We start from the raw sequence: 26,040 nt of genomic DNA on the forward strand, positions 1-26,040 counted from the left end.
TGCGATTTGAGATCTACGTATTCTTCAACAAGAGTTGTGCTCTAACTTGTAAAGGTAATAGAAATCTAATCTTGTAAAAGACGAAAAATGTTGAAGTTCCACCGTAAACCTGATTGACAATATAAAGATTAGTTCAACTAGCTTATAAGCACATACAAAATCTTTTTTTTGATGTGTGATTAATACTTTTAACAAAAATATTATAGCTCAATAATTTATGAATATATAAGTGAAGAGTTCGATTTCCCATTTCCCAATATCACTAAGAATTGTGGTCTTTTTTCTTGCCATATCTTCATGTCATGGTTTTTCAAAGGCAGTAGGATTCTCTCCCCTCTTTTTTTTTCCCTTCTCTTCCTTCCCCTTCTATTTGTATGGTCACGGTTAAATCACGTCAATATCTTATATTAATTTTTTTTTATAGAAAAAGAAAGACAAAATAGAGAATGTGAAAAGAGAGGATGAAGGGAGATGAAAAGATAAGTAGAGAGAATCCTAATCCTTTCCAAAGTCAATTGTTTTCACTGGTGCAATGGGCCTAGGCAAAAGTTGTATATTTTAGGCCGAGAAGAAATCTAGTTCAGGCTTCTTATCATCTTAGCTCGGCCTATGCTATTGGGTCAATTAGTTTTGGTGCAATGGAGGCCCATCCCTCATACTGCAAATCCAACTAATCAAGAAAAGCCCCTAGTCGATAACAGCCCACTGGAGAAATTTTACAGCAATTATAGTTATATCGTTGCGTGTTATTATTAACCGCGTCAAGACGTAGATAAAGTCGATAAGTGGATCCACGAGTTATGATATAAAGCTGCACTCTCACTTCCAATCACACATCCAGCTCCCATTGCATTGGGAAAAGCCTAGCATTAGGTTTTAAGGTTTTGTTAGGAATAATAAGTGTTAGTGCAATGTTGATAGAACAAAACTATGTGTTGTGGGATTCGTTCACTAAGTTACCGTTTGGTACGCAGATGAGACGGAACAGAAAGGAACAAAACGGAGGTTCCAAGTTACGTTTAGTGTACGCTCAGGTCGGAATGGAACAAATGATTAAATGACAATTGTACCCTTCATAGATTACCCATTACCAGTTTGCATCTCTTCCTCTTCTTCCTCCACTTTCTCTCATAACTCTTGTCGTTTCACCGGCTTTCCCTGGTACCCTTATGTTCTTCCTGTTTGTTTTCCCATAAAATTTCCTCTCTTAGGCTTTCTCAGGAACCCTTTATCCGATTTGGATTTCTTTGTTTTGCTGTTTTTCTTCTTTGAATATAGAAATCAAACGCACAGAAGGTTGCTTTTTGTTGGATTTTTGTCACTCAGTTTCCCAGAAAATTTGAAGTGCCATCAAAGAAGCTTGATATCATAGAAAAAACAAGAGAACTCAGTTTTTGAGTTTATCTGTTGAGGTAAATTTTGATTTTTAATGAATATTTTATGCTAATTGTGCATAAATGGAGAGATATCTGGAATTTGGATTAATTTTCAAAGTGAAATTAATGAAAAAGAGGAGGGGGTATTGTTGTTCAAAAAGTTATAATTTTGTGTTTCGTTGGCAAATTGGCGCACCAAACGTGGGACTAGTGCGTCTCGTCCCACTGCGTTCCGTCTCATCCCATGTACCAAATGGTACCTAAGAGACGTGACAAGGTACCAATGAGGGTTGACTTAATTTATAAGGTCCTTGCTTTATATGTCGCTTCACTGATATTCGAATCTCACTACCAGCAATTTTTGTAGTTGCGTAATTTATAAATTTCTACGTAAATCTACACTTGTGGCAACCGGTGGTTAATGTGCTACATGCCTGCTAATACAATGATTTACAAATTTAAATCATGAGATTAGTGGGGCATCGTCAACCTTTAATATATTTTATTCTTTTTCTGTCCTTGTACGCGCCAAACGGTCCCTACAAAAATACCAACGACGAAAAATAAAATCACAAAAAATATTGTCTGGCAAACGAATAATCAACTCGGTTGACCCCCGTGCCACTAATTTTCATCTGAATCTGAGAGAGAAAGAGAAGCGGAGGAAGAGGAAGAAGAACCACATCCGATCCTCGTCTTCCGTTGCTCCGTCGTCCCAACTGTCACCACCTCTGCCGTCTCACCCGCTCTCAATCATCGTCAGGTACTAATCTCACGCATCTCCTCACTGTCTCCGTCCATTGATTTACACACACGCACATATATATATATATATATATATATATATATATATATATAGATTACGCGAATGATATTCATATTAATCAGAACACAGCTCACAGTTTTGAGAATTGTTTAGAATTGCGAACCGAAAAGGCCCCGAATTTCTGGTTTATTTATTTTAGGAGGCGACTTTAGGGTTTTGTTGGCTGTTGGATCTAATTGATCACCGTGTTTCTGGCAATTCCGTGGACGATGATAAAGAAAATATATTTATATGTAAATTTGATTTTTTGCGGAGTTTCGAACTTTCAATTCTGCTAATGCTAGTTTTAGCTCATTAGGAAAACTTGGAAGGGTTTTAGTTCATAACATTGTAAATTTTTGTTACTGGATTAGTAATTGGTGAATAATCGGTATTTATGTGCAGCGAACTTGGTCTCGATGATGGAAGTGCTTTAGTTTCTAGACAAGTGATGTTTGAGGCCCATTTGTGAATTGAATCGAGATATCGAGTAAAATGTCATCAAGTATTCTGAACATAGTGAATGCTACTGTAGATTGGGTGACGGCAACTTTAGATGCTCCCTCTTCTCGAGCTGTTATTTTCGGATTTCCAATTGGCGGTAGCTCACCGGATCCTTATTACTGCCTCTATTGTTTGTCTCCCTTTTATGGCTATTATTGCTTACTATCGAAAACTAATGTTTGTGTTAATAAAGTTTTGTTTAACCTTTTTATTGCAGGACATTTATTTGTAGAAGTTCTGCTTTTCTTAGTCATCGTTTATTTATTTTCCCAGAACAGTTACAGACCGCCTAGGCGGCCTTTAACAGAGCAGGTTTGTGTTACAGATTGCAACCCTAACCCTTTGTCTCCTTGAATAGGACTCTCTCTGATAGATGATACTATTATTTAGTACTCTTTGAGATAATATGTCCATCTCTATTGATTAGGTTTATCTAGTCTTAGACTCCTTTTCCATGTATAGTTAACGCCTTACGGAGAGCATCTGAGGCTTAAACCCAAAATCTTTGTTTTCTTATGCAATCTTCTATGTTATATAACAGTAAATGTAACAGTAAACTTCTCTCTGGTTGCTCTTTCATGGTAAGTGGAGCCTAACTACTAAACATCCAGTTTGCATGCATGCCTCATTTTTATTTTCCATCAAATTTTTTTTTTCAAATGATCTGTCACGGTTTCTTAGTACCTTAACTAGTGAGGGAAATTCCAAGGCATTGTTATGACTAGATTGGACTCCCTATTTATATGAAAAATATGCGATTTACAGATTTGACAAGTTTACTCGGTGAATGGAAATGTAATGATACCTCTGTGCGTGTATAGTGCTTGTCACATTTTAACTTTCCTTCTAGTATGATGTGCTTGAGTTGTGATTCGTATCTGAGGTGTGTCCTTGTTTCTCAACTGAACTTTGCTGGTGTATCTGATATATGTAGGAAAAAGATGAGCTATGTGAGGAATGGGTTCCTGAACCTCTTATTCCTTCTATCACTGAAGAGAAGCTGTATGAACCCCCAGTGTTGGAAAGGTTCGTGAGATTAATTCTAATCTTATCATAAATTGATCCCATGTTTTTCTGGTCGAAATGTTTTCCCCATACAAAATGGTCCTGGCTATCTTCTGTATGTTTAGCCTGGAGTTCAATGATGGTCCCACTTATGTTTAGTCATTTTTCCCTCATTGTGGAAGATTTTGTGTTCGTACAAATATTGTGTAGGAAAAATCATTTTAGTGGATGTTTAATGATTTGTGTTTTAAGGTGAAAATTTACCAGTCCCTTCATTGTTCTAAATGAGTATAATCTATTCAGTGCTGCAGGGCCACATACAATAATCAATGGTAAAGAAGTCGTGAACTTTGCTTCAGCAAATTATCTGGGATTGATAGGACATGAGAAGTTACTTGTAAGACGGAGCTTTTCATAGTATCACTGAATACATTTTTCTATATGTATATTTTCTTAAATGGAGAATTTATAGCAGTGTCATCTCAGGAGTCATGTACCTCTGCATTGGAAAAATATGGTGTTGGTTCATGTGGTCCTCGTGGGTTTTATGGAACAATTGGTATTCTTCACCTACTTGAAATAAAGTTGATTTTTCTTCTTCATACATTTAATTGATTTATTTATTTCATTTCATTTCATTTTGTTTTGCATCAGATGTCCACCTTGATTGTGAGGCGAGAATAGCAAACTTCTTGGGAACTCCGGACTCAATTCTATATTCTTATGGACTGTCTACCATGTTCAGTGCAATTCCAGCATTTGCCAAGAAAGGGGATATTATTGTTGTGTGAGTAATAGTATGCATAATCTTGATCATCGTAATTATTGCAGTCTTTTCCTCCCAGTGTAGAACTTGTTTCGTTGCAAATGTATTATACGTTAAGAAAATGCTTGGATCGTTTAACAGTTATCTTTGATTATGATTCAAAATGACGATGAAATGACTTCTGAAATTACCGAAGTGGTAATCATGAAAGTTATGTTTTACTTCTGCCTTTATTTCATTACTTTTGTTCCTTTTTGCTGATGTAAAGCTGTGACAGTATTTCTTTTGTTTGATGTATTTGCATGACATGGAATAAATTTTAGTGAAATTTTATTCCCACACGGTTTGTATGACCTTGTTCATATTCATATGCATGGAGTTCAATACGCTAGCTCTTGCTTTCATATTTTTCAAATACTATTTATGTTTTCGTTCTATTTTTACACGAGTCTATACTTTTGATCTTGTGCCTTAGTATCGATGGACCTTATGCTGCTAAAAAGATTTCACGAAAATTTCTATTCACATATATTCATGTAAGGCGGTTTCTTTTTCATTTTTCTAGAGATGAAGGTGTCCATTGGGGAATACAAAATGGTCTTCATCTTTCTAGGAGTACAATCAAGTATTTCAAGCACAATGACATGGAAGATTTAAGGAAAATTCTGGAGGAACTCACTTCAAATAAGAAAAGTGAGCGAGTTAAGAAATTGCGGCGCTACATTGTAGTTGAAGCTGTATACCAGGTATCCCATTCTCTTCGATAATATCAAAATTTATTTGATTATTATTTTTATATGTTGTGAACTCTTTTATGATTCAATCCAGCATCATCCACTTTCACAAAATAGGTTGCTTATACTTCAGCACACACAATTTAACACAGCTAATGGTCTTACGCAGTGGCGAAGCCAGGAATTTACAGCAATGGGGTAATAAAATAGCTTTCAAAAATCGATCATACTTTCATTTAAAAATAGATTTCAAACTCAAATCCCAAATCCCAAATCCCACATACACCCATAGCTCTCACTCAAACAAAGAACAAGTAGATACGAAAATACATAACAAATTTCTCTAGCACTAATATGAGTGATTGCTCAAGGGAGAGCAAAAAATGAAGCAATCAGCTGCTGCCTTCTCTAAATGGTGCCCCATGTTTGTCTCACTCTCTGCGTCTGCTTCTCTCTCAAAATGGTAGACCCGACTGCACTCTTTTTCAAATGGAAGAGCTGAATGCTCTCCCTCGTATGGCTCTCATCTCTCTCCTCTGCTCACAAATTGGAGCTGTCGACAGACAGCTCTTCTCTCTTCTGCTGCTGCTCAAAACCAAAAGGCATTACAAATGCCTTAATACATATTGGATGCTGCCAAAACAAAAGGCTCTGCCTTCTCTCCCATTATAAAACCAAAGTCATCAGCCTTTCCTTTTTCTTTATTCTTCAAAAAACCAAAGCAATGCCTCTTCCCATTTATTCTCTTCTTTGCACCAAAAGAAAAATAGTGGCCGAACAAACTTTTTTGGGGTCAATGAATCCCATTGCATCCACCTTGGCTCCGCTAGAGGTCTTAGGGCTTATGAAACCTTCACCCTTTTAATAGCGGTGGAAGATGGTTCTTGAAATCAATCCTCCTGGTATGGTTGTAATTTTTTCAAGGTTTTACATAAAATCTTGGCGTCATGTTACGTTTTGAGGAAAACTTCTATCTCTACATGAAATTCATGAATCACTGGCAAATAGAAAAGCAAACTGTCTTTTCTGCCTTCAACGCTGTCATTAGCATGTTGATATTATATGACTTTTTTTGCTTCTTTTAATAAAATTTGCAGAATTCTGGCCAAATAGCCCCCTTGGACAAGATTGTTGAATTGAAGGAGAAATATAAGTTTCGTGTTTTATTGGATGAGAGTAACTCGTTTGGCGTGCTTGGAAAATCCGGAAGAGGTCTCACTGAATACTGTAGGATTCCGGTATTTTTAGAAACCCTTCTTTTTTTTTTTTCCAATCTCTCGTAACTATTGAGTATTGATCCATTACCTGTTTGTGATTTCTGGTGGTGTGGTTTTGCAGGTTGAAAAAATAGATATTATTACTGCTGCAATGGGACACGCATTAGCCACAGAAGGGGGATTCTGCACTGGAAGTGCTAGGGTCACTGATCACCAAGTAGGTTACTGAATACATACTACTAACAAGTTATTATATGATGTCTGTGTTGACAGATGGAATTTGTAACAAGAAAATCACTGTCTTATCCTCTATATTAATAAATTCTTATAACTATGTGCTCATGAACACTTCTATATACGTGCATATATTAAACAAAAATATTCAAAAGGTATCTAAATGATAAATTTTGGATATGGTATTTGGCAGCGATTGAGTAGCTCTGGTTACGTCTTTTCTGCTTCTTTGTCCCCATATCTTGCGAGTGCTGCCATTACTGCTATTGATATCCTCGAGGAAAACCCTGATCTGATAACGAAGCTGAAGAAAAACATTGCCGTATTATGGAAGGGTATGTTCTTGATCTCCTATTCATGTGCATATATGTCCATGTGTTGTGGTTTACTCATCCCTTGATCAATTTCCTTGGTATCTCCTTTACTTTGTCAGAGCACTTACCGCCTGCCTTGCATTGTGATGCTCTTGATTGAGAAATATGATGTGATGTGCAGGATTGTCAGGTATACGGGGCCTCTCATTTGCGAGCAGTCCAGAATCACCAATTGTCTTCCTCAGACTAGAGAAAGCAGACTCTTTGAAGAATGAACTGCAACTCCAGCTCCTTCAAAATATTGCTGACAGTGTAAGTAAATGGTTATCTTAATTACACTTTTCTGAATCAATTTCTGCTACTCTTCTTTCTTAACCGTAAGGGTTGCGGTTTTGCAGTTGTTAAAGGAGCATTCCATTTTCGTGGTCACCTCCCAAAAGTCAACACTTGATAAATGCCGTCTTCCATTAGGAATTAGATTGTTCGTCTCCGCTGGGCATACAGAATCCGATCTGCTCAAGGCAGCTGCATCACTGAAAAGCGTTGCAGAATTGGTACTGAAGGATCATATTTGACTGGTGGATCCCAGAATTCTCTCGCTCTCGCATCCACATGGACATGATCATGGTGCAGGAGCACGTCCAGCATCTTTACGAAGCCCTTCGATGGCTGATCATTTTTGTGATGCAGGCTAACAAAGAAAGGCAGCGTATTCGGGTGTCGATAGTTTATGCCATACTGATACGATTAAATTATAATTGCGTTTTGACTTGTGAACGAGATTAGCATGAAGTTTAGTCGATAACATGAGTGTATATTTGATTTGTTGGAAATGACTGTAGATGAAATGTGATGTGTTGCTTAAATTTATGTAAACCATGAATTTCGGATCCTAACACGCCTGTCCATCAAAATTGACTTTACCCCAACACTAACTGCGCATTATTGAAGGAATTAATCTGTCCACTCGGAACATCATCCCATGGTATGTATGATTTGTCCGTTACAATGTCAGACATGTGTTTGTTTTGTTTTATTAACTATTGATGTATCGTCACATGTAATATGAGCGGACGACGCAATTGATATCAAAACCTAAATGTAGTATCGACAAGTAAACCCACACGTTACAACATGAACATGCTCTTTTAGTGTTGTATTCATATTAAATTTGTTCGCTAAGGTGTTGTGATAAGGTAACATTTATCCAAATACGAATGGAATGTTATCATAATCCGGACATCCTTGGACTTGCTTAGTTATATCCTAAATTCAAGTCAGAGTTAGGGTAAAATTCGAGGAAACATAAGAACTTGAATTATACAAAACATAGTAATTGGGAGTTTGATACAGGCTAGAATTGCATGTTTCAGTAAAGTCCTGATATTTTGACATTATTTTTGTTATCAGAAATGCCATCGAAGAAAACAAAACACGAAAAGAAGAGAAGGGAGAGGAAGAAACAACCACTTGTGAGTCCTCTTCCGTTGCTCCGTCGCCCCAAACCGTCACCAACTCTGCCGTCTCACCCCCTTTCAATCATCAGGTTCTACTCTCTCTCCATCGTCTCACTGCCCATTTATATACATACATGTTTTTGTACTTGTCACAATTTAACTTCCGTCCCAAATGATTTAGTATGATATGCTTGTGATTTCCTGGTTTCTTAACCGACCTTTGCAGGTGTATGTGAACCTCTTATTCCTATTAGTGTATAAGCTGTGAGCTAAGTAAAGTTAAAGTAAATAAGCCTTGTTTCTAATTGTGTATTCACTTAGTCTTAGATTATGACAAGTGTAAGGCTGAGATTGTATTGTTGGTTGTGTGTGTATCCAGCTAAGCCTTGTTAACAAAGTTATTCCCTTTTGCACGAGTGTGTGTGCTGAGTGGAAGATATACTTTACAAAGAAAAAAAAGGTTCCTCTGTAACTTGCAGAGAGAATAGCAGCATTTCTATATTTTCAGTGCATTTTTTCCTTCTTCCATTTTACAAAACGCTAACATGGCCTCAGAGCCAGGATCGATTGTTTGAGATCTGGGCGTAAAACCAATCGAGCTACACTCGAACTCGTTCCGGGTTGGGTGACGTTGCTGGAAATTTACAAAACTCGATTTCGATTTGTATTCGCATCATCAAAGCTCGAAGATGGCTGGACCTGGAAGTTCTGAGGTGAGAACTCCGATCTTCTCCGGTGAGAACTACGAGTTCTGGAGAATCAAGATGGTGACGATCTTCAAATCTCATGGGTTATGGAAATTAGTTGAAAACGGGATTACGATCTCAGAAACAAAGAAGAAGAAGAAGGCTGAAGGAAGCTCAGAGGAAGAAGAAGATGATGAGAAAATGGTCGCAGCATATATGCAAGATGCAAAAGCTCTGGGTATTATTCAGAACGCAGTCTCAGATCAGATATTTCCTCGGATTGCTAATGCAGATTCTGCGAAGATGGCTTGGGATCTGTTATATGGCGAGTATCATGGTGGTGATCAGGTGAGATCTGTGAAACTACAAAATCTGAGACGTGAATTTGAGTATGCTAGGATGCGTGATGATGAAACTCTGTCTGGGTATCTTACTAGGCTAAATGAATTGATCAATCAGATGAAAACATTTGGTGAGAATCTGTCTAATGAAAGGCTTGTACAGAAAGTGCTCATTAGTCTCAGTAAACCATATGATCCCATATGTCTAGTTATTGAAAATACCAAGTGCTTAGAAACTGTAGAACTGCAGGAGGTTGTAGCAATTTTGAAGAGTCAAGAACAACGATTTGATTTGCATAGTGTTGATGTCACTGAAAAGGCTTTTGCCTCATTCTCTGTGAGTTCAAAAGGACAAACCAGTGGAAATGCTCAATCTGGTACATTCAAATCCTATAAGCACTTGAATTCGAAGGGAAAGAAATGGGAATCTAAGCCTAAGTTTCAACAGAGGTCATTCACTAATCCTACACAGAACTCAAACTCTTCTGGGTATGTGAAGCAAGATATAGTTAAACCACAGTGTAAAGTGTGCTATAAGTTTCACTTTGGAGAATGTCGATACAAGGGGCAATCCAAATGTCACAACTATGATAGGTTTGGACATTGGGCTAGAGAATGCACAGCAAGCAAGGTTGTTAAGAAGGCAAACTGTGCTGAAGTGACAGGTAATCTGTTTTATGCTAACAGTGCAATTACTGAGGTCAAGGTGAATGAAAACTGGTACATTGATAGTGGTTGTAGTAACCACATGACTGGAAATGCTGAGCTACTTAGGGATGTAAGGACAAATGTCACTGGAAAGGTACAAATGCCCACTGGAAATCTGGTAGATGTTACTGGAATAGGTTCACTTATGATTGATACAAATTCTGGTAGTAAATGCATCAAGGAAGTCATGTTTCTACCTGGTTTGAAGGAAAATCTGTTGAGTGTGGGACAGATGGACGAACATGGATATTATTTGCTATTTGGTGGAGGAGAGTGTTGTATCTTTGATGGTCCTTCACTTGATTGTCTGGTTATCAAGGTTAAGATGAAAAGTAATAGGTGCTACCCTTTGTTTTTAATGCAAACTGATCAAGTTGCATTGAAAACTAGTGTAGCTGAATGTACCTGGACTTGGCACAAGAGACTAGGACACCTAAATCTTAGAAGCCTCAAGCAGCTTAGAGAAAAAGAAATGGTTCATGGTCTTCCGCACCTTGAAAATGTTGATGGTGTGTGTGCAGGATGTCAAATGGGAAAACAACACAGAGATTGGTTTCCAAAAGGACAAGCTTGGAGAGCCAAGAATCCTCTAGAATTGATACACACAGATTTGTGTGGTCCCATGAATAATGAATCAATTGCTGGGAATAAATATTTCATGTTGTTTATTGATGATCACACAAGAATGTCATGGGTTTATTTCCTACGACATAAGTCTGAGGCACTAATCTGTTTTAGAAAGTTCAAAACAATGGTGGAGTTACAATGTGGATTTAAAGTGAAATGTCTAAGAAGTGACAGAGGGGGAGAATTTCTCTCAACTGAATTCAGCAAGTTGTTGGAATCTGAAGGCATACAAAGACAGTTATCCATTGCTTATACTCCACAGCAAAATGGAGTAGTGGAGAGAAAGAATAGAACAGTTGTAGAGATGGCTAAGGCAATGCTTCATGATAAGAGCATGCCATACTTTCTGTGGGCAGAAGCTGTACATACAGCTGTTTATATTCTGAACAGATCGCCTACAAAAGCTCTTGAGAACATGACTCCTTTTGAAGCCTATAGTGGGAGAAAACCAGGAATTGGTCACTTAAAGGTGTTTGGATCACTCTATTATGTTCATGTACCGGCTGAAAGAAGACAAAAGCTTGATGCAAAGTCTGTCAAAGGTGTGTTTGTGGGTTATGCAACTTGTGAGAAAGGGTACAGAGTATTTGATCCATGTTCAAGGAAGCTAATTCTATCAAGGGATGTGGTATTCGATGAAACTATGTCTTGGAATTGGAAGGAGAATTCAGAGAAGTCTATTGCAATAACTAACATTCAAGATCAGTATAGGACTGTGAATGATTTCAGTCTACAAGAAGTGACAGAAATGGTAGACAGTAATCAAATGGAAGAACAAGATACAGATGTCTCTGAAACTGTTGAGATCACTAGTCCATATGACCATACACCAGTTAAATGGAGAAATATCAGTGATATTCTAGCACAATGCAATCTTTGTATTGTGGAGCCAGAGAAGTATGAGGAAGCTGCACAAGATAAAGCTTGGATAAAAGCTATGAAAGAAGAATTGTCCATGATTGAGAAAAATGAGACTTGGAAGCTTGTAGACAGACCAAGTGATAAGCAGGTTATTGGTGTGAAATGGGTGTTCAAAACCAAACTAAATTTGGATGGCTCAGTACAAAAGAACAAGGCAAGGCTGGTTGCTAAAGGATATGTGCAGAAACCAGGACTTGATTACAATGAGACGTTTGCTCCAGTTGCCCGATTGGACACCATCAGAACACTAATTGCACTTGCTGCACACAGAAGCTGGAAGCTATTTCAATTAGACGTTAAGTCTGCTTTCTTAAATGGAATATTGCAGGAAGAAGTATATGTCGATCAACCTGAAGGGTTTGTGATTAGTGGCAAGGAAGATAAGGTTTACAAGCTGCACAAGGCTCTTTATGGCTTGAAACAGGCGCCTAAGGCCTGGTATGGAGAGATTGACAGCTATTTTGCTAAGTGTGGGTTTGAGAAAAGCTTAAGTGAAGCAACTCTCTACACTAAGACAAGGGGAGAAAAGGATATACTAATAGTTTCCATATATGTGGATGATATTGTGTATACTGGAAACAATCAAGATATGCTGGATGAGTTCAAAGATGATATGAAGGAGAAGTATGAGATGTCAGATTTGGGTTTTCTTCACCATTTTCTGGGGATGGGGGTGATTCAAACAGAATCTAGCATCTTCATTCATCAAAAGAAGTATGCCTCTTCTCTGTTGGATAAATTTGGATTGAAAGAATGTAAATCTGTCTCTATTCCTCTTGTGGCTACTGAAAAGTTAAGTAAAGAAGATGGAAGTGGTGCAGCAGATGAAGAGAAATACAGAAAACTTGTAGGCAGTTTATTGTATCTTACTGCTACAAGACCAGATGTGATGTATGCAGCTAGTTTGTTAGCTAGATATATGCATGGCCCTTCTAACAAGCACTATGAGATAGCTAAGAGAGTGCTCAGATATATCAAGGGAACACTGGACTATGGTTTGCATTATATGAAAGGCAAGAAGGCAGTTTTGGTTGGTTTCTGTGATAGTGATTGGGGAGGATCAATAGATGACAGCAAGAGTACCTCAGGCTATGCGTTTTCTTTTGGCAGTGGAGTGTTCTCATGGGCTTCTGTGAAACAAAATTGTGTTGCACTATCCACAGCAGAGGCTGAATATATAAGTGCTGCCGAAGCAACATCTCAAGCTATATGGATCAGGTTTGTTCTTGAAGATTTTGGAGAATTACAAGCTGAGGCAACTCCTCTGCAGTGTGATAACACATCTGCAATCTCAATATCCAAGAACCCTATGTTTCACCAGAAGACAAAACACATTGACAGGAGATATCACTTCATTAAGGATGCTTTGCAGCAAGGGATAATTGACTTGGTTTACTGTCCTACCAAAGAACAAGTGGCAGACATTTTCACCAAGGCATTACCAAAGGACAGATTCAACTATCTCAGGGACAAACTTGGAGTTATATCAGCTCAAAGCTTAAAGGGGAGTATTAGTGTATAAGCTGTGAGCTAAGTAAAGTTAAAGTAAATAAGCCTTGTTTCTAATTGTGTATTCACTTAGTCTTAGATTATGACAAGTGTAAGGCTGAGATTGTATTGTTGGTTGTGTGTGTATCCAGCTAAGCCTTGTTAACAGAGTTATTCCCTTTTGCACGAGTGTGTGTGCTGAGTGGAAGATATACTTTACAAAGAAAAAAAAGGTTCCTCTGTAACTTGCAGAGAGAATAGCAGCATTTCTATATTTTCAGTGCATTTTTTCCTTTTTCCATTTTACAAAACGCTAACAATTCCTCCTATCTCTTAAGAGAAGTTGTATGATCCCAGAGCGTTGGAAAGGTTAGTGAGAATATTAAGGTTTTCAAAACTAACGAGTATTAAGCAATTTAATTACCCCCGCCTTGGTTGTTCTAAGGGATCCCACTAAAGAGAAGAATTTATTCAGTCCTGCAGGACCACATACAATAATCAATGGCAAGAAGTCGTGAACTTCGCTGCAGCAAATTATCTGGCATTGAAAGGACATGAGAACCTGCTTGTAAGACGAAGTTTTATTTTCTTTTATGTATATTTTTTTAGCAGAGCATTTGTACCTTTGTCTGATCTCAGGATTCTGGCAGTCCTCGTGGATTTTATGAAACAGTTGGTATTCCTCACTACTTGACATGAATTAGGTTTTTCTTTTCATACATCTATTTACTTCATCTCATTTCATTTTATTTTGCATCAGATTCAGATGCCCGCCTTGCTTGCGAGGCAAGAATAGCAAACTTTTTGGGAACTCCCGACGTGATTCTCTATTCTTGTAGACTGTCTGCAATGTTCAATGCCAGTGCAGCATTTGCCAGAAAAAAAAAATGATATTATTGTTGTGTGAGTATGCATGCTCTTGATCATGTGATGGTAAAAGAGTCGCACATTGATGAAAGGAGAAATTTTGTAAGGGCTTATAAGAGGTTCGACTACTCTTTATATTGCCAATTGGTTTTATGGTAAAACCCCAACTTTAGTTCGACTGCTTCCCAAGTTGCTCCACATGTGAAGCTCAACTGCCACACATGCTTCACGTTACCCAATTTGTGTTGTCCACATGTTGTTAACCTATATCAGATGATTAACATATACTGTAATCTTGTATATTGAATCAAGAACAGAGGAGAAAGAAAGAGAGACTAGAGAGAAGTTAGAGAGAGAAGAACAATCTGTTATATTTCTTGATGATTAAGGTAATTACATCATGAGTTCTTATATATACTGTTACATATAACAGCTAACTAACTAACTATAGTAAGATTGTGACAAGTGTCACAATGTTAAAACACTATACTCTAACATCCCCCCTCAAGAACATGCGGTGATGAACCAAGCATGAGATTGCGGCAATGAGTGCGGAAAAGAGGACCACTCAAGCCCTTGGTAAGAATATCGGCAAACTGCTCTTGAGAAGACACAAATTGCACTGATAGTTGTTTCTGTGAGACCCTTTCGCGAACAAAATGGACGTCGACTTCGATGTGCTTGGTCTTTTGATGCTGGACAGGGTTGAAAGACAAGGCAATGGCTGACAGATTGTCACAGAAGAGGACAGGCACACTAGGTAAGGGAATGTGCAGAAAAACTAACAACTGTTTGATCTAATCCAACTCAGCAGATGTAAACGATAAAGCTCGGTACTCAGCTTCGGTTGAGGATCGTGAAACAGTTTGCTGCTTCTTAGAGGACCAGGAAATCGGACTATTACCCAAAAAAACCACCAAACCAGTAGTAGATCGCCTGTCATTAGGGTCCCCTGCCCAATCAGCATCACTAAAAGCCTTCAACTGCAAATCTCCTTTAGTATATGATATACCAATCTGCATTGTGCCCTTCAGATAACGTAATATGCGTTTAACCGCAGTAAAATGGGACACCATTGGATTCTGCATGAACTGACACACTTGGTGCACAGAGAAAGCAATGTCAGGCCGTGTGAAAGTCAAGTATTGAAGAGCTCCTACAAGACTTCGATACAACGTAGGATTGGAATAAGGTTCCCCATCCTCCTTCAGTAACCTGTTGTAAGGAAGACAAGGGGTATCACACAATTTGGCTTCAATCATTTCAGATTTAATCAACAAATCCTCAACATATTTGGTTTGGGACAGGAACAAACCATGTGCAGTCTGAGTGATTTGAATCCCTAAGAAGTAGTGGAGTAAGCCTAAGTCCTTGATATCAAACTCAGTGGTGAGAGCACTAATAACCTGTGTAATTGCACCAGAAGCATTGCCAGTTATAATGATGTCATCCACATAGAGAAGCAACACCACAATTTCATGACCAACATGCTTAACAAACAGAGATGAGTCAGAATATGTGGTCTCAAATCCCAAAGAAGGAAGAAACTGAGTAAAGCGTTCATTCCAGGCCCGAGGAGCCTGCTTGAGACCATAGAGAGATTTATGCAGCTTACACACGAGAGAAGGATGATTTGGATCTTCAAAACCTGGAGGTTGAGACATGTAGACCTCCTCTTGTAGAAGGCCATGCAAAAATGCATTTTTAACATCCAACTGGCGAAGAGACCAATTAAACTGAACAGCAAGAGCAAGAACTAACCGTACTGTAGTAGGTTTCACTACAAGGCTAAAAGTCTCCCCATAATCCAACCCGGGTTCTTGACTGAAGCCCTTAGCAACTAATCGGGCTTTGTGTCTTGCAATAGACCCATCTGAGTGTCTCTTAAGCTTGAAAATCCATTTACATCCAACCAGGTTCTTGTTTGCTGGTAAGTGAACTAGACTCCAAGTGCCTTGAGCATGTAAAGCATTAACTTCTTCTTTCATGGCTGCTAACCACACAGGTACTTTGATGGCAGATTTATAACTAGCTGGTTCAACCAAGGATAGATCAGTGCCCCCAGAATCCTGAACACTGGCTAAGAGAGCCTTCTTTTTGAAAATCCCACTTTTGCTTCGGGTTTGCATAGGATGCAAATTAAGTGGAGGAATAGGCAAAACCACTGACAGAGTATCAGGATTAAAAACAGGTATTTTCGATGCAGAAGTGGAACTGATATCAGGTACCACAGGGATCTGAGAAGAGACTTGGATTGGAGCAGTAATGGACTGAGAACTTGGAGAGACTTCAGGCAAATCCAAGGCAGAAGGTTGATGAGGTGATTCTGGGATAAATGAGACAATTCTATTTTCGGGAGTAACTATAGGGGCATGACAATTGAAACTAGAAGATGGACAGACAATTCTATGTGAATCTGTATAGGGAAAATGTTGTTCATCAAAGATAACATGCCTAGAAACAAACACTTTCTTTGTAGACACATGATAGCACAGATAACCTTTATATTTTGTGGCATACCCTAGAAACACACACTTTGTGGTTTTTGCTTGTAGTTTGGTACTATTATAGGGTTTGAGAAGGGGAAAACAAGCACATCCAAAAATTCGAAGGTGTGTAAGCATTGGATATGTCCCAAATAGGATCTCAAACAGAGATTTGTTATGAAGGACAGCAGTAGGCATTCGATTGATGAGATAGGTGGCTGTTTGACAAGCATAAGACCAGAACTGATGTGGCAACTTGGCTGTTTGGAGCAGTGTGATAGTGGTTTCAATGATATGTCTATGCTTCCTTTCAGCGACCCCATTTTGTTCAGGGGTATAGGGACAAGATAATTGATGTGAAATGCCGTTGTCAAGAAGAAAATGTTTCAATTTGAGGCTGGTATACTCTCCCCCCCATCAGACTGAAGAATTTTAATTGAGGCAGAAAACTGAGTAACAACAAAGGAATGAAAAGCAACAAACGTAGAGAACAAATCAGACTTGTTTATTAAAGGGAAAATCCAGCAGTATCTGGTACATTCGTCTATAAAGATGGTGTAATATCTATAACCATCCACTGATATACATGGTGCAGGACCCCACAAATCTGTATGAATAGTTTCAAAAGGAATGACTGACTTATTGACATGCTTTGGAAAAGGGAGCTTGCTAAATTTGCCTTCTAGACAGGTATGACATAGCATAGGTAATGAGGATTTGGGAACAGGTACATTAGATTTATGCAACATCAGAGAGACAACATTATTTGTTGGATGACCTAACCTATGGTGCCACAGATCAGATTGAACAAGCTGTCCAAGAAAGGCCTTAGCTTGATTATTCTTCTGGAAATTGGAAGTGGACAAAGAGTGGATAGGATACAGCCCATTACTGCACAAGCCTCTGTAGAGAATCCTCCCTGTGGTTTTGTCCTGAATCTAAAAACAGAAAGCATCAAATATAAGCCAGCAATTATTGTCAAGGCAAATGCGATGTACTGACAACAGGTTCTGAGTTAATTGAGGAACACAGAGCACAGAGTTCAATTTGATTGGAGAAACTGATGTATGAATAGTAGAATGACCAACATGAGATACTTTCAAACCTTCCCCATTTGCAGTGTGAATTGTTTCATTTGATGGATATGGTGATGCCAGGGACAGATTAGTCAAATCAGCTGTCATATGATTGGTGGCCCCAGAGTCCGTGAGCCACACTTGAGAAGGACCTGAAGAACTTGAGGACTGAGGTGCAGAGTTGTGCACTGTGTGCATGGCTTGCATAGGGGGTTGCGGTGCATGAAACTGAGAAGGTGGGAATGAGGAATGCTGAGGAGGAGCTTGATAGGAAGTATACTGAACAGGCGGTGGTTGCACAACATATGAGGACTGGGGAAAAACAGAAGAAGGGTTATGCATTCCCATGTAATTGGGACCCCTATCATTATGGAAGCAATACCAAGTTGTATGGTTACTTCGACCACAAATGTGACATTTTGTTGGCTCATGTGAAGAAGCTCCACAGAATGGGGCAGTATGTCCCTCAGAATTGCATAACTGACAAATGTGAGGCATAGGTGCAGAAGGACGACCAAACTGTTGACCAGGAGATGGACCAAGAACTCCAGGATTAGAGTGAGGAAACATATGTGCCATGGGGGAAAACACTGGTCTAGAATTATAAAATCTCGAGCCCTGATTGAAACGACCTTTGCCCTTGTTCTTATTCTCATTATAGGGTCTAAAGCCTCCAGTGGCTGCCTGAGATGGACCATGATGAGGAGAGAAACCCTGAGACTGAACCGAAGCCCCTTTTGTGTAAGTGGAACCTGTATTAGCAACCATAGCTGTCATAAGAGGATTATGACCTGAATTGTCAACAATGATTTCCTCTGCAAGTAACTGTGACCGAAAATCTTTCAGTGAAATCACACTTTCATGCCCCCTGATAACACACCTGAAAGTGTTATACTCAGCAGGTAAACCATTCAAAGCAAGAATAACAATGTCTTCATCTGCAAAAAAGACCCCAGCAGCAGACAAATAATCTCGCGCTTCCTTAATGCGATGAAGATATTGAGAAATCGAATCGGACCCCTTTTTGATGGTTTACAAATTGGATTTCATCTGAAAGATGCTAGTCCGAGAAACAGTTGAGAATTGTTCCTTTAACCTAAACCACAGATCCTTGGAGCTAGTACTACCAATCGCACAAGACATGGCAATAGGAGATAAAGTGGCAGTAATCAATTGCATAATAGCTCGGTCGTGCATTTTCCATACTAGGTATTCATCATTCAAAGAAGAAGAAGAGATACCAGATTCACCGGATGACGAAGCATATTGAGACGGACAGGCAATCGAACCATCAACATACCCCATGATGCCATTGCTATCAAGCAAAAGTTCCATCTGGAAGTGCCAATTGAGATAGTTCGAATCATCAAGCTTGACATTAACCGACGTAGAAATGGAGGAAATCAGGCCCGTAATCGGAGATTGAAGGAGTTGTAGTTGTGAAGCAGTCACCATCGTGAATTCAAGATCAACTTGTCAGTGAGACAATACAACAAACACAAGGTGTGCAGAATTGAGCACGTACCAAAGAAGAGCAAAAAAAAAAAAAAACGATAGGAAACCCTAGAAATTGCAGAAATGAGAAATAGGAGAAGACGAAGTCGGATCGAGAAAGAAAAATAAGAAAACCAATCCGAATCCGAGAAGGCGGAAGCAACAGAGGATCGTATCTTCAAGCGTAAGCAACAATGGCGATTGATACCATGTTAACCTATATCAGATGATTAACATATACTGTAATCTTGTATATTGAATCAAGAACAGAGGAGAAAGAAAGAGAGACTAGAGAGAAGTTAGAGAGAGAAGAACAATCTGTTATATTTCTTGATGATTAAGGTAATTACATCATGAGTTCTTATATATACTGTTACATATAACAGCTAACTAACTAACTATAGTAAGATTGTGACAAGTGTCACAATGTTAAAACACTATACTCTAACACATGTTTGGCTTGAAATTCGCTACACATGAGGGGGCGTGTGAGGATGTGAAGGTAAAAGAGACCTACATTAGTGAAAGAAGAAACCATGCAAGGGTTTATAAGAGGTTGGGGTACTCCCATATTGCCAATTAGTTTTATATTGGAACCCCAATGTTTCCAACTTCCTTACAATCAAACTCGATCGCACAAATTACCATTTCTGGCAAGCCCAGATGCTTCCCTTGCTTCATAGCTGGAATCTCGTCTTCTATGTCGATGACACTAGCAAATGTCCTCCTGTCTTTTTCAAGGATGTTGAGGACAATCTTACTGATAATGTGGATCCCGAGTTTGAAGCATGAATTCAACAGGACGCTATGGTGTGTCTTGGATCAATAGCTTTGTTCATCCCATCATGCTCGTTGTCCGAATTAGGAAAAATCAGTTCTCATTTTGAATGAACTTGTCTGCATGAACGTTATGCTTCACAGTCCACTAGTTGTCTTCTTCGACTTCCTAGTAAGTTGATGGACACTCACCCTAGTGACTCTTCCATTACTAAGTTTCTCGATCATGGCAATTGCCTTGCTGACACCCTATCATTGTCTGGTGCTCTAGTTTCTGATTAAGAAATTGTTGCCATCATTCGCAACAATTTTGGACCTGCTTATGATAGCACTGTGGTTTTTGCTCAGGCTTGTGAAGAAGCCATCTCTTACAGTCCTTCGGAGGCCCTTGCGCTTAGTGCTGAACGTCATAAAAAATCCATGCTTTCTTCTCTGCTGATACTAGGCCTACTGCTTTAGCTCCTGCTCGTGGCGGTCATGGCTTAGGTGGTTTCCGTGGTCGTGGCCCAGGCTACGGTGGTTTTTGTGGTGGTCATAGCCCCTATAACAGTGGTTGTGGCTCCTCGATTCGTCCTTGTGGCTAGCTCTAGTTCTCACTCCCGTTCCAACAGTGTTGGACTTCTTAGCGTTGCTCCTTCTCAGATATTCAATCGCCAGTGACACTCTACCATTGACTGATTCAATCACCTCAATATGGCGTATGAGGGCTGTGTTCTTGCACAAAGTCTTCGGGCCTAAGCAACTTCTGCTCCTCTTTCCACGCCTGCCAAATGCTCATGCCTTTCCAGAATTGGTTGTTTGATTCTGGTGCGGATACTTATATAACCAATGATCTTGCTCAAGTGTCTAATCCGCGAACCTACAATGGAATTGACACGTCAATGATGTTGTTGGCAGCACATGTTTGAGAATTTCTAAAGTTGGCACTTCCTGCATTCTTACACCTCATACATCATTTACCTTATCTAACACTCTTTATTGCCGAATTGCATCCACCAATATGATATCTATTCATCGTTTAACCAATGACAATCATTGTTCCCTAACCCTTTATCCTAATTCCTATCATGTTTAGGATCTCAAAACGGGGATGACGCTTTTGCAAGGCTGGAGCAAAAACGGATTCTACCCATTTTCAAGTGTTTCCTCTGAAAAATAATGGTGTTTTTTGCTTTCTTAGGAGCTAGAGTGTCGAATGCTCTTTGGCATTTTAAAATAGGTCATCCTTATGCTTCTATTTTAAGATTTTTAATATCTAGGAATAAATTACCAATCTCTGCCTCTCTGGTCATGTAACCCAAGATTTTTGTCATTCATGTCCTATGGGCAAAAATCACAAATTACCATTTTCTTTATCAACTTACCATGTCTCCATAGGGCAAAAGCATGTCCCATAGAGCACGTCTGAATGGATTAATTCCAATGGAAAAGATGACATTGAATTAATAAAGAAAATGGTAACTAGTGACTTTTGCCCATTGGACATGAATGACAAAAATTCTGAGTTACATGATCAGAGATTGGTAACTTTTTCTTATATGGGTAATGTTAGGAAGACTAAATTTGTAAACTAAATGACATAGAAGTTGATGATTAGATTATTCTTATTGTTGATTAACGTGCTTATATGTAATTGGTGATATATAATTTAGTTTCCAAATTTAGTCTTCCTAGCATTACTCTTCTTAGATATTAAAGACTTTAAAATAGAAGCAAAAGGATGACTTAATCTAGAAACAACATTCGACACTATAGCTTTTAAGAATGGAAAAACACCATTATTTTGAGAAGAAACACTTGAAAATGGATTTTTACTCCGGCCTTGGAAAGACGTCCTCCCCGTTTTGAGATCCTGAACAAGATAGGAATTAGGATAGAGGGCTAGGGAACAATGATTGTCATTGGTAAAACGATGAATAAATATCACATTGGTGGATGCATTTGGGCAATATAGAGTGTTAGATAAGGTAAATGATGTATGAGGTGCATGAATGCAAGAAGTGTCTACTTTAGAAAATTTCAAACCTGTGCCGCCAACAACACCATAGACATGATCAGTTCCATTGTAGGTTTGCGAATTAGACACATGAGCAAGATCATTGGTTTTATGAGTATTCGCACCAATATCAAACAACTAATTCTGGAGGGCAAGAGTTGTGGCAGATGCGGAAGGAGAAGCACTAGTTGCATAAGCGTGAAGTGGTGTTGTAGGAACACGAACCTCGTACGCCATATTGAGGCGACTGAAATAGTCAATGGCATAGTGTCCATGGTGATTGCATATTTGACATTGAATAAGTCCAGAAGGGGAAAACGTAGTACATCTCTAAGAATGAGCAATTGAAAGAAATCCATCACTGCTAGAATGGGAGTGAGAGCTAGAGCTCGAGCCACCAGGATGAAATGAGGAGCCATGACCACTATAATGGGAGCCACGACCACCACAAATACCACCTTAGCCTGACCCACAAACGGAAACCACCCGTGCCACGAGTAGCAGTTGCAGTAGGTCCTATATCAGCAGAGAAGGCAACGTGCATTTTTTAACGACATTCAGCACTAAGCAGAAAGACCTCCAAAGCACTGTAAGAGATGACTTCTTCACGAGCCTGAGCAGAAGCCACATTGCTTTCATAGGCAGGTCCAATATTGTTCATAATTATGGCAACAAAGTCTGAATCAGAAATTGAAGCACCAGACAATAGGGTGTCAGCAAGGTGATTAACATGATCAAGGAACTTATCGAACTCATCAATGGAGGAGTCACCACGGTGAGCATTCATGAGCTCACTACGAAGTTGAAGAAGACGACCAGTGGACTGCGAAGCATAACCTTCACGCAGACAGGTCCATGCAAAATGGGAACTGGTTTTAGGGCAACGAGCACAGTGGGATGAACAGAGTTATTGGTCCAGGACATAACCATAGCGTCCTATTGAATCCATGCTTCAAACTCGGGATTCACATTATCAGTAAGATTGCCCAAAGCATCCTTGAGTAAGGCGGGAGGACATTTGCTAGTGCCATCAACATAGGAGATGAGATTCATGCTACGAAGCAAGGGAAGCATCTGGGCTTGCCAAAGAGGGTAATTTTTACGATCCAGTTTGATTGTAAGGAAGTTGGAAACATTAGGTAGCGTAGAAAGAGGGATAGAGGAGGAAGAGTTGGAAAAATTAGATGCCATTTTGGGAAAAAGAAGGAATACAAATGATGTCATAAGAATTTAGCTTGTTGATTATATATAGATCCACGAGTGATGAGGTTGTTACAGTATTGCGTTACCTCTAATTACAAGTTTGTAATTTCTGATGGTGTGACTGTTAAATTGAAGGAGAAATATTAGTTTTGTGTGTTTAATGGATGAGAGTCGTAACTCATTTGACGTACTTGGAAAATCTGGAATAGGTCTCACTAAATCAATTTCTGCTTATCTTGTTTCCGTTGGACATACCAGATCTTTTCAACGCAGTTGCATCACTAAAAACCAAGGTTCTAAAAAATGTTACGCGCTAGTCGGGCGGCGGGTTAAGGCCTATCGGCTAAGCAGATTGAAGTAAATCTATTATATTTTGTATAAATAAGTGTTTGGTTATACTTAAAATATATATAATTTCATCATAAACGACAAAATAGAATGACATATATATTACGAAGTATTGGAATATAATGAAAACATAGGGAACAAGATATAATGTGTGTTCATTTACAATTTATGGAAGAAAAAATGTAAAATGAAAGTTGTTTATTTTCTGTCTAAGTGAGTCGCGACTTAGGCAGGTCTGGGCGGGCTAGACGGTATAGGTGGGCATCTCAGTAGGTCTAAACATCATTTCTTAATTTTCAAACGTCTTGATATTAATTGGGACGATGACCAACCACTTAAAACATAAGCGCTAGGCAAAGATTTTTAAATCAGTGCTAAAAACCGTTGCAGAATTTGTGCTGTAGGATCATATGACTGACTGACGGACACCAGAATTCTCTCGCTTTGGCATGCATGCGGACAACTGCTTTTAAAAGTAATGGGGGGGCTAGATTTTAAATAAACTTACTTTTGGGGTCGAAGGCGAAAAAAAGAACAGGAAAACGCGCTCGCCTTTAGAAGCCGCGTAAGGAATCTTGTAGAGTACGGACCAAATGCTTTGAGCGCAGCCTGGAAGTTTCTAGAGAATTTACTCAAATCTATAATTTCGGGATTTCTGACATCATTGACCGACATACAACATAGACTCCGTCGACAATCGAAAGACTGAGTCCATCTGATCTGATTGATTGCCATACGTTAGAAGTATCAGAAACCTACAGAAAGAGAATGTCTGGAGGAATCGCGCGCGGTCGTCTCGCCGAGGAGCGAAAAGCGTGGCGCAAGAACCACCCACATGTCCGTACCGACCATCGTCCTTTGCTTCTCTCCAATGTTATTTTCGATTTAATTTTCATTCGCCGTTAATTGCATCGCCTGACGTCGTCGTTTTCGTGGTTATTAATTAAATTAGGGTTTTGTGGCGAAGCCGGAGACTGCTTCGGATGGCTCCGTCAATTTGATGGTGTGGCAGTGCATCATCCCCGGCAAACCATCTGTGAGTCTTCTTCTATTTCTTTCTCCTGGTGAGATTTTTGTAGGACAATTGAAAGATTGGGGATTTCGGGATTTTAATTCGGAATTTGACTCGCTTGATCAGTTCCCCCCTCAATCGGGGCATTAGGGTTTTAGATTTTATGGGGTTTTTCTAATTTTTTTCTTTTTTGTTTTAATTATGTTTGACTGCATAAATTTCTATAGAGAATTGCATGTGGGTTTTTTTTCTTTTCCAGAAGTTGTTTGGTGTACTGCTTTTTCGTACTACTTTTTAGTTTTGCCTGTTGGCTTGCAATTCTGGTAAAATCGGCACTTGGATACAATGCGCAATTCGGATAGTGTATATATGTAGGATTTAGCTTTCGGCACTTATATTTTAGTCAGTGTTAATATCTGAAATCAATTAGAGGGTCTATCAATGAATACTGGAGGGAGGAACGTATTGAAACTGGGCAGGTCTAGGCATGCTAGGGGGCCTCTAGGCAGGTCTAGTGCCCTTTCTTATTTCTTTAACGCCTAGGGAATAATTGTGGAGGTGGCCAACCGCTTAGCTTTGCGCCTAGGCGGGATTCTTAGAACAATGTTCAAGAGCTTCATAATGCTGACGGGAATGCTTATTTTTATGATAGACTGATAGTGGTTGCTTGATTGCTGGCGTAACATCCTTGCAAGGAATTTTTGCAATATATTGTTTTCGGTATTGATCTTGCTGGTATTGCAGACTGATTGGGAAGGTGGCTACTTTCCACTTACACTTAACTTCACCGAGGATTACCCCAGCAAGCCCCCGAAATGCAAGTTCCCACATGGCTTTTTCCACCCTAATGTGTATCCTTCTGGAACTGTTTGTCTTTCAATTCTCAACGAGGACAAAGTAAGCAATATCTCCTGCTATAGCATGTATATGGAGATTGTGTTCATTGATGAAGTCGTCCTAACATGACTTTCTTTTTTTAGGGTTGGAGACCGGCCATCACAGTGAAGCAAATCCTCATAGGCATTCAGGATTTGCTAGGCCAGCCTAATCCTGCTGATCCGGCACAAGCTGAAGGTTATCAACTCTTTATCCAGGTTTGTCTTGATCTTTAGCCATCTCTCATTCACTCCTGTGACTGTTCATGAAGTATGAACTGTGTTTGACGATTTCTATCCTGACGTGCAGGAACCAGCTGAGTACAAGCGAAGAGTGCAACAGCAGGCAAAGCAATATCCACCTGTTCTATGATGTATTGTGCTTTTACTAGATATGATTATAAACTCACTGATTTGGTCAAGAAGGTCATGCTTAAATCTCTCTGCTAGACGTGATCAACCTTATAAGTTAGTTCTCATTTGAATTGCAAATATGATACGGTGTTGTTTTTAATGTTTTATAGTCATTGCAGTTCTGGCAGTGGACATGCTGTTATGTTTGCGGCTATTCTCTTTGTATTATTGGAAGCTCTGACGCACTTCAAAATTCAAATTAATACTTCAAAACTCACTTTTTTTTCATCTCTCTCGGATGTAGCCATGATATTGACTAGTGTTCCGGATGTAGCCATGGCATGTGTTATAGTTTGTAACAGTTACGGA

At 39.2% G+C, this 26,040-nt stretch overlaps 2 protein-coding genes across 3 annotated transcripts; both read left to right on the forward strand.

Annotated features, from left to right (window-relative positions):
- Positions 1-1,937: 1,937 nt before the first annotated feature.
- Positions 1,938-7,825, forward strand: LOC137718312 (long chain base biosynthesis protein 1-like). 2 transcript variants are annotated; one of them, XM_068457835.1, is made up of 13 exons: positions 1,938-2,139; positions 2,587-2,782; positions 2,903-2,997; positions 3,620-3,711; positions 3,994-4,087; positions 4,177-4,249; positions 4,345-4,477; positions 5,022-5,202; positions 6,288-6,428; positions 6,529-6,624; positions 6,835-6,976; positions 7,137-7,267; positions 7,354-7,825. In XM_068457835.1, the coding sequence occupies exons 2-13, from the start codon at positions 2,677-2,679 to the stop codon at positions 7,528-7,530; spliced, it is 1,461 nt and encodes a 486-aa protein (XP_068313936.1). In that variant the 5' UTR covers positions 1,938-2,139; positions 2,587-2,676; the 3' UTR covers positions 7,531-7,825. The 2 variants fall into 2 exon arrangements, with proteins under 2 accessions (XP_068313936.1, XP_068313937.1); XM_068457836.1 differs by lacking the exons at positions 1,938-2,139; positions 2,903-2,997 and having other exon boundaries at positions 2,593-2,782.
- A 16,238-nt stretch (positions 7,826-24,063) lies between these two features.
- On the forward strand, positions 24,064-25,955 carry LOC137718175 (SUMO-conjugating enzyme SCE1-like). The gene is made up of 5 exons (XM_068457676.1): positions 24,064-24,267; positions 24,383-24,466; positions 25,187-25,339; positions 25,423-25,536; positions 25,628-25,955. The coding sequence occupies exons 1-5, from the start codon at positions 24,199-24,201 to the stop codon at positions 25,688-25,690; spliced, it is 483 nt and encodes a 160-aa protein (XP_068313777.1). The 5' UTR covers positions 24,064-24,198; the 3' UTR covers positions 25,691-25,955.
- Positions 25,956-26,040: the final 85 nt, after the last annotated feature.

This window comes from Pyrus communis, chromosome 15 (assembly GCF_963583255.1).
Source record: "Pyrus communis chromosome 15, drPyrComm1.1, whole genome shotgun sequence".
NCBI lineage: Eukaryota > Viridiplantae > Streptophyta > Magnoliopsida > Rosales > Rosaceae > Pyrus > Pyrus communis.

Bases quoted from the DNA above. Each gene is read 5' to 3' on its own strand.
- LOC137718312 (XM_068457835.1), top strand. From the start codon at position 2,677: ATGTCATCAAGTATTCTGAACATAGTGAATGCTACTGTAGATTGGGTG. The intron at 6,625-6,834 runs GTAGGTTACTGA...GGTATTTGGCAG, and splicing joins CTAGGGTCACTGATCACCAA to CGATTGAGTAGCTCTGGTTA. The intron at 7,268-7,353 runs GTAAGTAAATGG...GCGGTTTTGCAG, and splicing joins TTCAAAATATTGCTGACAGT to TTGTTAAAGGAGCATTCCAT.
- LOC137718175 (XM_068457676.1), top strand. From the start codon at position 24,199: ATGTCTGGAGGAATCGCGCGCGGTCGTCTCGCCGAGGAGCGAAAAGCG. The intron at 24,467-25,186 runs GTGAGTCTTCTT...CTGGTATTGCAG, and splicing joins TCATCCCCGGCAAACCATCT to ACTGATTGGGAAGGTGGCTA. The intron at 25,537-25,627 runs GTTTGTCTTGAT...CCTGACGTGCAG, and splicing joins GTTATCAACTCTTTATCCAG to GAACCAGCTGAGTACAAGCG.